This window comes from Chenopodium album, chromosome 2, assembly GCF_948465745.1.
Source record: "Chenopodium album chromosome 2, dcCheAlbu1.1, whole genome shotgun sequence".
Taxonomy (NCBI): Eukaryota; Viridiplantae; Streptophyta; class Magnoliopsida; order Caryophyllales; family Amaranthaceae; genus Chenopodium; species Chenopodium album.
The window spans coordinates 23,422,455-23,434,327 of NC_137835.1; the positions used below are offsets into that span (position 1 = coordinate 23,422,455).

At 36.2% G+C, this 11,873-nt stretch overlaps 1 protein-coding gene across 5 annotated transcripts; it reads left to right on the forward strand.

Annotated features, from left to right (window-relative positions):
* The first annotated feature begins 7,105 nt into the window (after positions 1–7,105).
* LOC145584511 (outer plastidial membrane protein porin-like) lies at positions 7,106–11,285 on the forward strand. Of its 5 annotated transcripts, none has more exons than XR_014100362.1 (5): positions 7,106–7,277; positions 8,420–8,530; positions 9,047–9,191; positions 9,545–9,628; positions 10,627–11,285. XR_014100362.1 is itself a non-coding variant. In XM_081641339.1 (5 exons), the coding sequence occupies exons 1-3, from the start codon at positions 7,179–7,181 to the stop codon at positions 9,176–9,178; spliced, it is 342 nt and encodes a 113-aa protein (XP_081497465.1). In that variant the 5' UTR covers positions 7,106–7,178; the 3' UTR covers positions 9,179–9,191; positions 9,545–9,628; positions 10,642–11,285. The 5 variants fall into 5 exon arrangements, 4 of the variants coding, with proteins under 4 accessions (XP_081497465.1, XP_081497477.1, XP_081497474.1 ...); XM_081641339.1 differs by having other exon boundaries at positions 10,642–11,285; XM_081641351.1 differs by having other exon boundaries at positions 9,073–9,191; positions 10,642–11,285.
* The last annotated feature ends 588 nt before the right edge of the window (positions 11,286–11,873 follow it).

Below are 11,873 nucleotides of genomic sequence, written 5' to 3' on the forward strand. Positions count from 1 at the left end.
TCTGAATACTAGGAGTGCTAAGGCTGGGGAGAAAAGGAAGGACTTTGGGAAATCTGAGAACCAGGATAACTTTAAGAGGCCTAGGAATGGGAACTCGTTTGATAGGGGTAACCAAAATGTTAACAGTTCTTCTAATGCTAACAATGGATAGAGGACCTACCACTGTAAGAGGTGTAGGAGAAACCACCCTGGGAGAGATTGTGATGGGAATTTAGTGACTTGCCGGTTCTGCAACAAAAGGGGGCACAGGGAATATGTGTGTTACACCAAGCAGAAACAACAAGGAAATGGTGGGAATGGTGGGAACACCCAACAGAGGCCTAACAACTTCAACAACCAGGGGAATAAGGGAAATGGTCAGAATGGGAAGTTTGGGAATGGTAGCAACAACAACAACAGGTCTGGCAACGACAATAACAGGTCTGGCAACGGCAACAACAACAACTCAGGCAACAACAACAATGGTTACCTGGCAAGAAACAACACTCCCGGGCGCTTTTCTGTGATGAGTAAGGGAGAAGCTGAGAGGTCCTCGGATGTAGTTACTGGTACCTTTTCTATTCATTCTATCTCTGTCAACACTCTGTTTGACTCTAAAGCAGCTTACTCTTTCATTTCTACTTCTGTTGTACGCAAGTTATACTTAACTGAATCGAGTCATGTTGATGTGTCAGTCAGTCTGCCTACGGGCAAACTTGTTCATTGTAATAAAATATTCAAAGGCTTGCCTTTGAAAACAGGAGGAGCTATCTTTCCATTGGATCTTATTGAGTTTAACCTAGGGGACTTAGATGTAATTCTGGGGATGGATTGGCTGAGTTTATACAAGGCTAAGATAGACTGTGAGATGCAGAGGGTGCAACTGAGTGATCCTTTGGGTAAGGCAGTGTCTTATAGACGTTTAGGGAAGCCTAAGGGTTTTGGGATCATTTCTGCTTTGAAGGTCAAGAAGCTAGTGAATAAGGGATGTCCATTGTACTTTTGCTGTGTTCAAGATCTGAGTATGAGTGAGAGTAGGAGGATGGAGGATGTACCCATTGTGAATGAGTTTTTAGATGTCTTTCCAGAAGAGATTTTGGGAATGCCACCTAAGAGGGAAGTTGAGTTTACCATTGACTTAGTTCCAGGAGCTGCACCTATCTCAAAAGCACCTTATAGAATGGCACCAGCTGAGATGAGTGAGCTAAAGGCTCAGTTGTAAGAGTTGTTAGACAAGGGGTTCATTAGGCCCAGTGCATCACCTTGGGGAGCACCTGTCTTATTTGTGAAAAAAGAAAGATGGAAGTTTGAGGCTATGTATTGATTACAGAGAGTTGAATAATGTGACTGTGAAGAATAAGTACCCTCTACCTAGGATAGATGACTTGTTTGACCAGCTGAAGGGGGAAAGTGTGTTTTCGAAAATTGATTTGAGGTCGAGGTACCATCAGTTGAAGGTTACAGATAAAGACATTCCAAAAACAGCCTTTAGAACTCGGTGGGACATTACGAGTTTACAGTCATGCCTTTTGGGTTAGCCAATGCACCAGCCATATTTATGGACTTGATGAACCGAGTGTTGCATGAGTACTTGGACAAGTTTATAGTCGTGTTCATTGATGACATTTTGGTGTATTCGAAAAATTATGAAGAACATGATGAGCACTTGAGAACTACCCTTGAAACTCTTAGGAAGAACAAGTTGTATGCTAAGTTTTCTAAGTGTGAGTTCTGGTTGGAGAAAGTTGCATTTTTGGGGCATTACATTTCGAAGGAGGGTGTATCCGTGGATCCTGTGAAGATCAAAGCGGTAAGTGAGTGGCCTACACCTAAGAATGTGACTGATGTTCGTAGTTTCTTGGGATTAGCTGGATATTATAGAAGGTTTGTTAAGGATTTTTCGAGGATACCCAGACCCATGACTACCCTTATGAAGAAGCAGAGCAAGTTTGAGTGGAACGAGAGTTGTGAATCAGCTTTTCAAACCCTCAAAGAGCGATTGACCACTGCACCAGTGCTAGTATTACCTGGTGGGAGAGAAAGATTCGAAGTGTATAGTGATGCCTCGAAGCATGGTCTGGGATGTGTCCTACAGCAGAATGGGAAGGTGATTGCGTATGCATCGAGGAAACTGAAGAAACATGAAGTCAACTACCCTACCCATGACTTGGAGCTTGCAGCTGTTGTGTTCGCTTTGAAGATTTGGAGGCACTACCTTTATGGTGTTTCTTGTAAGATCTTTATGGACCATAAGAGTCTAAAGTACATCTTCACCCAAGATCACTTGAATATGCGGCAACGTCGATGGCTAGAGTTTCTCACAGACTACCATGTCCACATCCAGTATCATGAGGGAAAGGCGAATGTTGTTGCAGATGCCCTTAGCAGAAGGTCAAGCCATGATGTCAATGCTTTAATTGTGGACAATGAGTTGTGTGAGGATATGAGAAGATTAAACCTTAAGGTTGTTAATCAAGGAGAGTTAGAGGGGTTGCTGAGTGCCTTGACAATCCAACCATCCATATTTGAGGAGATTATGGTGAAGCAGTTGGAAGATGAGTCATTGCAAAAAAATCAGAGATCGAGTGACTAGTGTTTCAGAGACTGAATTCAAGATTCATGAAGACGGGAGTCTGAGATACAAGGAGAGATGGTGCATACCACAGATGTACGAGGAGATAAAAAGAAAAATCATGGAGGAGTGCCATAATACACCATATTCAGTTCACCCTAGGGGAGATAAGTTGTATAAGGATCTGAAAGAGTTCTATTGGTGGCCGAATATGAAGAGAGAGGTTCTTAAGTTTGTATCAAAGTGTCTGACGTGCCAAAAGGTGAAGATAGACCACAAAAGACCCATGGGAAAGGTGCAACCATTAGAAATACCAGGTTGGAAGTGGGATTCCATATCCATGGACTTTGTGACAGGCTTACCAAAGACTCGTACTGGGAATGACACGATTTGGGTGATTGTGGAAAGACTTACTAAGTCAGCGATGTTCATTCCTATCAAAGAGACCTAGAAAAAGAAGCAGCTAGCAAGTGTCTATGTGAAGAATGTAGTTCGGTTGCACGGAGTTCCCAAGGACATAGTGTTAGATAGAGACTCGAGATTTCTATCAAAGTTTTGGCAAAGAGTGCAAGAGAACCTTGGAACAGCATTGAAGATGAGTACTACCTTTCATCCTGCAACAGATGGTCAGACTGAGAAAACAAACCAAACCATGGAATATATGTTACGAGCTTGTGCTTTAGATTTCCAAGGGAATTGGGAGGATCACCTACCTTCGACCGAATTCTCCTACAATAACAGTTACCATGCAAGCATCAAGATGGCACCATTTGAAGCATTGTATGGAAGGAAGTGCAGAAGCCCGGTTTGCTGGAATGACTAAAGTGAACGAGTAACCTTGGGAACAGAGTTCATTGAGGATATGGTGAGCAAGGTGAGACTAATCCAGTCGCGTATAAAGGCAGCACAAGATAGACAGAAGAGTTATGCCTACTTTAAGAGGAGGGATGATGAGTTTAATGTCGGGGATAAGGTCTTTCTAAAGGTTTCTCCAACAAAAGGTGTGATGCGACTCGGCAAGAAAGGGAAGCCTTGTGCAAAATATGTGGGTCCGTATGAAGTTCTCCAACGTGTGGGGAAAGTGGCTTACAAATTGGCTTTGCCAATGGAGTTCGAGAAAATGCATGATGTGTTCCACATTTTCCAATTAAAGAAGTATGTGCCTAGTGAAACCCATGTTTTGCAGCCGGAGACTATTCAACTAGATGAGTCTCTAACTTATGAAGAAAGACCGGTCAAGATACTAGATCACAAGGTGCGTAGTACTAGAACCAAAGATGTGAAGATAGTGAAAGTCCTTTGGTTGAACCAGGAGTACAAAGAGGCTCCTTGGGAGGCCGAGGAAGAGATGAGAAACAAGTACCCCGAGTTGTTTGACGAGGTGAGTTACGAGGGCGTAACTCTTTTCTTTTGAGAGGGGTAGAATGCGATGTAATTTCGCGCCTTTACCTCAACTATACCATTTATTGCTTGATTTTTCATGTTTTTTAATATCATTATGCATTATGCATTATTGTTGTGTTTACATACAATAAAAGTATGTAAACTCTGGCCAAGTATGAGTTCATTGAGTACAAAGTTCAGTTTGTTGAGTATATTTGTTAAGGAGCAAGCAATTTACAACAATACAAAACATAAAAGTTTGAACAGTTTTGGAGAAATTATGATTTTTGGGTTAAGTTTCTAGGGCGAAACTTCTTTTAAGAGGGGTAGATTGTAATCCCCCATATTTTTCTAATATAATTATTTATTATTTATACAATATTTTAATTTCAGTTTTATAAGTATGGATTATTTAATGTAAAAGTAATACAATTCTCTTTATTAGTAAATTAAAACTACTAAGTTTTTATTAAAATTATAGCCCTTTTCTTAACTTAGTGGCCCAATTACTTAATTCCTACCCAAATCCAAATTACTCAGAACCCACTCCTAATAAAACTAGGAGAATAAAACCTAAATAAAATACAAAAAACCTCACCTCTCTTTCTCTCTTTCACGTTAAACAGAAAAAAAAAAAAAAAAAAAAAAAAAAAAAAAAAAAAACCCTCACCTCTTTTTCTCCTCTTCTACGTGAAACCAAAAAAAAAAACAAAAAAAAAAAACCTCAAGCTGCCCGGCGCCTCCCTACACCGCCGCTGCCCCCACCGACACGCCACCTGCCGCACCTCCGGGTGTAGTAGCCGCATCTCTTCCTCCCTTTTTCTCACTTCTCTTATTTTGTTATTTTTATTTAAAGCATCAATTTTTATTTGATTTCAATTCTAAATTATTGTTATTATGGTTTGATAGTATGTTTAAATTATAAAAGATTATAAATTTATGAGTTTTAGCATGTTTAAATTATTATATAAAATTTTAGATTAAATATGTTGTAAAATTTAGGGTTTAAAACATGATTTTTCATGTTTTAGGGCTTGATAACATACTAATCAAGTTATCTAATTATTCTATGTTTAAATTACATCAAAGTATGATTATTTTGATTATATATAAATTTTCAGATTATTAAAGTTTTGATTTTTATGAGCTAGATATGTTAATTTCATGTTTTTATGCTTCTAAGCCTATAAAATAATTATTGTGGGTATTTTATGATTAAAAAACTTTGAACTTTAAATTACAACTTCAAGTATAAATTTTCAGATTTCATATTGTAGACACCCATTTGTGTCTCCTCAAAACCAAACCCAGTGATGAGTACCTTTCATGTCATTTGATTATCAAACAAAGAGAAAGTGTGAAAAGTCTAGTGATGAGGATGTTTTTATTAAAATATTTTTTCTTTCTGATTTTGAAAATATTCCATTTCTTACCTTATTTATGAAAAACGTGCATTCCAGTTTAGTTTGGTCCATGATAAGGGTCCAATAATGGTGTAGTTGGATGGGGCTTGAAAATACCTTTCTAACGATATATTATAAGTCCAATTCCGATGAATAATGAGGAAGTTATGGTCAAAATACTAAACTGGGCCCGATTTAGTTTTTATATGTGGCCCAATGATCTAGAGGAGGGCCTATTATTAATTATCATTCCTACAGCTATTAGAATTTATTATAGTCTTCTAGAATATTCTAGAAGGTTCTCTTAAATCCTAATGGAGTTAGGATTGATAATTATGTTTCAAAGAGTTTGAAATTGAATAAAACTACTCCTTTTTAGAATCCTTGTTTTGTAAGAAGTGGAATATATTCAGATTTTATTTATGTTCCTCATAATCTTTATCCAAATTTTATATGGTTGGATATATCTTGAAATTATATTTGCAATGATATATTATAATATTAAATCCGAGTTATAACGAAAAATATATGAATGAGATATGAAACTCTATCCAAAACTGACACCCTTCCACTATTTCAGCCATATCTTTTTATCTACTAAATATTTTAATCTAATTTTAATTGGTTTGGAAAGTAAACTTCAAGAGCTTTCCAACGACATATTATATGACTTATTTGGACTTCTGGATCAAAATATATGATAAAACAAAATCCGCAAAAACTGTTTTGCAGCGCCGGACGCCGAGCCTAGCGTCTGGCGCCAAGCCTTGGCGTTTGGCGCCAATCCTTGGCATCTAGCGCTAGCCTTGGCATCTGGCGCCATGCTTTAGCGCCTGGCGTTAAGTTTTTTTATTCTTTTCAAAACTCTGATTCGCTTTTTTATTCGTTTGGCTGATTTTCTCTATAAATAGCCTCCTAAAATCTCCGTTTTCAATCATCAATTATCATCAATTCTTCTCATCAAGAATTTCTTGATTATCTCTCTCTTTCTTAACCAACCCTTTTACAAACACAATTCCTCATACATTAGCACTAGACACACCTAGCCAAGTTCGAAGTTGTCTTCGCCCTAGACGTGAAAGGTTTGATTTCTGAGGGTTTGGTCCCAAATCTAGTCTAAACTTTCTTAATCTCTCTTTCAATTATTTAATTTAATTGTTTGTTTTATATTTTCCTTGAAGTTACTAACGTGTGTATTTTGTTAATAGAAAGAGGTACGAGGCATCCAAGTAAGTGTTTTAATTGATTTATTGATATTATGATTTAGAAATCATGTCTAGGTTGTTATTATGGTTCCTAGTGTCATATTAGGGTGTTTTTATCTTCCTAGTATCATGTTTAGGGTAAAGAATATAATTTCAATTATGATTCCTGCGATGCTTCCTATTTTCTTTCCTAATATTCATGCTAGTATCATGTTAGGGCTAAATCTTTCACTAGTAGAAAAATACAAAAAGGCACCGCTCAATGGCCACCGGTTTTCGAAAACCGGTGGCTTAAAAAATGGGTGGGATTATATATATATTTAAATTTCCACCGGTTCAAACTGAACTGATGGCATAAATGGTAAAGGCCACCGGTTTTAAACCGGTGGCTTTGTTAAAAAAAAAAAATGCGCCTCATCTCTTAATTATATTAGCTTAGCTATTCTTCTCTCTTCTCGTACTCTCTCCTTTGTTTTCTCTCTCTTCTCGATTTATCCGTCTCCTCTCTCTTCTCTCTGCTCAAACCCTCCTTTCTCTCTCTTCACTTGCCTCCTCTTGCTCCATCTACCGCCGCTCCACTCTTTCTTTCTTTCACTCCTCTCTTGGCAGCACTAATGGGGAATTCGGGATTTGAGGATGACGGCGGTTGTGAATGTTGTCACCACCATCGTAATTGACGGTCTATTTATTTACTGGTGCCAGAGCTTTGCAGATGTGGTGGGATTCTTCACGAAGGTATGTGCTCTTCGATTTGAGATCTAGGGTTTCTGATTTTTATTTACTTTTTTTTCCACTTTTTTTTTCTGAAATTTGTTATTACTGTTCAATTTTAAGCTATAATGCTCTTCAATTTTGTGATTGTGGTGTAATATTTGGATTAGCTTATAAATATTGTTATAGCATATTAGTCAGATTTGATAATTTCGTGATTAATTTGCTAGTTTCGTGATTATTTTGTCGGTTTATAGAGTTCTATTGGTTATATGTCGATATGCTTCCGTTGTTTGCTTGCATTGTGTATATTTTGCAGTTGATGTGTTTTGCAATTACTTCGATAGAATATAACCCGAGTTACACTACAAGAAAATAACCTTTTTGTAGCGATTATTTTAACCTTTAGTATCGATTGTAATTGCAACAAAAAGCTTTCCCAACGAATGGTCATTCGATACAATATCCCCCGTTGCCTTAGCCTTTAGTAGTGGTTTTCAATATCGTTGTGGTTGGCCTCAATAATCGATACGAAAAACTACATCCAATCGTGGTGATTATTGTAGCGATTACAATCGCTATAAATGTTCAACTCATTTTCTTCAAAAAAAAAAAAACATGCGTATGATCTTTACAAGATTCGAACATGCAACCTCAAACTCTTATATTAAATGTTTCACCAATAAAGTATGACATATTTTATGTATTCTTTTTCAAACAATATTATATATCTAGTGTTGAAAAGGCTTTTCGTATCGATTTTTAGGATTTAGTGGCGATTGTAAAAGATACGATTTCTCAAAATTATATAAATGTGTAAAAATAGTGTGGATATGTATTATTATGCTTTTCGTATCGATTTTAGATGGGAAAACCATGACGATTGTAAAAATGATACGACATCCTTAATTATTTCACAAACATACTTGCATATTGTAGCGAATGAACAATCGCTACGAAATAATCGCTACGAAAAGTGATTTTTCTTGTAGTGTTATTCTGATATAATGCTGCTATTTGATTAATTTGTGATTAATTTGCTAGCTAATGCTAATAGTATAGTAATTGTGATGCTGCTGCTGGTGCTGCATGTCATTGCGTTATTCGCGTAGTGTGAAATTCAACCTTTCATTACAAATATTAAAGATTTTATGTGTTTTTTGCAGGCTATTACTTCAACTGGAACAAAGAAAGGTGAACTGTTTTTTGGTGATGTGAGTACTCAGGTGAAAAACAACAATGTCACAGCTGATATCAAAGTGGACACCGGCTCTAATGTGAGTCACAATATTGCTGGAATTTGTTGGATATGATGTTTTGATTCTTGATGTATTCTAAGCTGTGATCTATCTTTTTTTGACTTGAGATTATATTAATTTGGTTTCTTTATATCCCGGAGTATAGTTATTGTTGTTAATTGTACTGTTTTATGAAGAGTGTAATTATGAATGAGTTGTCATGGTGATAAATTAGTGTCTTTTTTTTTTTTTTTTTTTTTTTTTTTTTTGTCTAGATTGAGTTGTCGCATCACTAGCTTGAAAGTCAGCGTTGAAGTCTTGACTAAATGATTGTTACTTAGAGGCTTCTTTAGAAAGACTACTGCTATTTGCTGCTTGTCTGTTTCTTTGATTTTTACTCAAGTATTGAGGATGACAAGTAACAGATAGTTACACTTTTAAAAGTATCTTCAATTCACCATTACAAGTCTTCAATGTTGTCATTGTCCTTTGGAAGGAAGATTTAGTTTATTTTTTGAACTTAATTTAGCTTTGTGTGATTCGTGCATACTGTAGCTTAGTTGGGGTTATGTTGTGATGAGGTTGATGAACATGTTCTCTTCACGGCACCAAGGTGATTATGGTGACTGTGGATGCGATTCGCCAGGCCACTCCATTTCTCTATCTCTTCTTGAGTCCTCTGCTTAAATCCGAGAATAAGGTACTTGTATTTTTTTCGATTTTTTTTATTTTGGTTGCTGAATTGTGTTTTTAGGGTTAGGATCTGGTTCAAATTGGGCTTCAATTTCCTGGAATTCTGATTTGTTTTGGTTTGAATTGATTTGGAATTGATTAGGTTGTTGTGTTAATGTGTGACAGACATGTTTCGATTGTAATACCAAGAACCCTACTTGTGTTAATGTATTGATAATCTATAAAAAGAAAATTGTGAATTTGGAATACCCTTGATTTTCAGAATTTTTAACTGGGGTTTATTATAATATTTGTATGATCAACTTCAAATGTCAAGTTTATAAATGTAATAAAGTCGTCATGAAATTGTGTTGATTTTAGGTACCATCACAAGGAGGGAATGTAACTGATACTTCTCCTCAGGCCGGTGCACCAGACCTTCTGACGTCACGGTCCCGGAATCAGGTAGTTGTGAGACTCTTGTGTATTTGTGTACTATGTAAGGCTGTCCCATTGTTCCCTTAATCCCTTATTATAATTTCACATTTGATATAGTGTTCATACATATTGAATTGGCTCGTAAATGCTAAGTACATAATTGATGATTGTATAATATTGTATAATTTTCTTTTAAATGACAATGCTACATTGATGTATTGTTCATGTGATCTATGGTTTGTTTCGTTTGTAAAAATTTGCTTGGGAGTTGGGATGATTTGAATGTTTTTGCAGTTTTTGAGAAGAAATATTGTGGACATGAACTGCTGGTAACCTGTAATGTGATGGCTTCTTTCTTTCCTTGCTGATAGGCAGATTGAGAGAGTGGAATTTATTGGTTATTTGATTTGTTTATGTTTCAAATGGTTCATGATTTATCCTCCTCACCATTGACTGGATTAATGCCAGGTTGTTGCTCAAGTTAAAAGAACTGATATGAACACATTTTATTTCTTTTCTTCATTTTATATGGTCCCCGTAGTAATTAGTAAGGATGATTGAAGTGAGGGGCCATAACAAAGGAGTGTGGCTTAGTTATTCTAGTGATTGGGAGATTTCTTGATAGTGTTATCTAGAATATTAGAAAATTTATCTGTCAGTACTCTTTATGGTTTTCCGGTTGAATAGGTTTGTTTTGGTAAGGGGAAATAAAAAGCTTAACTCTAATTTTGACCTGTAGAACTACTTGAATATGTTTGTTTTTGGTTGTTATTGCACACCAAGATATGTCGTGTTTCAGTTTCTTGTAGTATAAGGCTGTCTTAAACTCTGTCAAAAAAAAAGGTGGTCTCAAACTCTGTCAAAAAAAGAGCAAGGGAACATCTTCATGCTAATTGATTTAGGCTTTGATAGAATTAGTTAGTCTGTTTACCAGATTTTATGTATCTTGATTTCCTTGATTTCTTTTTAAGATTTATTTTATTTTATTTTATTGGAATCAACGATTATCATCATCTTAATCACAGGTTCCATTGTTCAAGTTTGAATTGCAGAACATCCTCGCAAGGCTGCTGCTGCTGCCTCGCAAGGCTGGGCTGCTGCTGCAGCTGCTGCCTCACAAGGATAATGGCAGACCCTTCGTTTCCGCATAAGCTTCTGTTCGAGCAGTTTGTCACTATAGCTTGTTCTGTTTGGTCTGAACTGAAAAATCGGAAGGGCAGGTATAATAGTGATTGACTCTTTCATAAGTTCCATTCCCTCTGATGTAACAATCTCATTGCTTACAATGTCAATCATCAAACAACTGTCTGACCAAAGTTTTTGTGTTTGTTTGTAACAGAATAAAGGAGGAATGGGATTTAGCACTTATAAAAGTACTCACAGTAGTAGCGTGCACGCTCTTTTCTGCTCATATGCCAATACCTTCAGCTCTGATCTACATAACAGACTGCAGAAGCTCCCAAACAACATATTTGAAGCATGTTATCGTTATAGAGAATTTGATCTGCAGAAAAGAGTTCTGTCTTTTTTATGCAAGGCTGTACAATTTAGTTTAGTGGGATTTACAGCAGGGGCACTTCAGAGCGCCTTGTTCATGTTCATGGCGTTGTTCTGCTACTGTGCAGCCGCTTTGTTTATAACCTTGTATTTTATTTTATTTTTTTGGACAAAAATTGTAATATTACATCATTTTTTTATAAAAATATGTAAGTTTATGTATATGTTAGTGTTTATATATCAATTTAAGTGAAAAAAATGCAAAAAAAAAAAATTTTTTTTTTTTTTTTGCCATTATTGGCACCGGTTTTGAACAGGAACCGGTGCCAATAACCCTTACCAAAAAAAGCGCCAAGGGTTATTGCCACCGGTCTTGAACCGGTGGCTTTGCATCAGACTATTGCCACCCCCCAAATGCCCACCGGTTCAAAACCGGTGGCATAGGGGGGTTTTGAACCGGTGGCCAAATGCTTTTTTCTACTAGTGTTTGATTTTTATTGTTTAGTGACATGCTAGGGTTTATATTAATCTTGTTAGTATCATGTCTAGGATCTTGCTATTATTATGCTTTAGCGTTGATATGATTATGATTTTTTTTATAATTATTATGATGATTATAATTTTAAATATTATTTATGATGATTATGTTGCTTTATGTTTATTTATTTATTGCTTCATCACACCTTTTATGCATGTTTAAAGGGAATTTGTACTTGTAATCACGCTTAATAAGATAATTAATAATCTTGTTTAGGGTTAATTTGATTATAATTCA

Excerpts from the sequence above, each read along its gene's own strand:
- LOC145584511 (XM_081641339.1), top strand. The coding sequence starts at position 7,179 with ATGACGGCGGTTGTGAATGTTGTCACCACCATCGTAATTGACGGTCTA. Across the intron at positions 7,278-8,419 it reads TGGTGGGATTCTTCACGAAG|GCTATTACTTCAACTGGAAC; the intron begins GTATGTGCTCTT and ends TGTTTTTTGCAG. Across the intron at positions 8,531-9,046 it reads AAGTGGACACCGGCTCTAAT|CTTAGTTGGGGTTATGTTGT; the intron begins GTGAGTCACAAT and ends TGCATACTGTAG.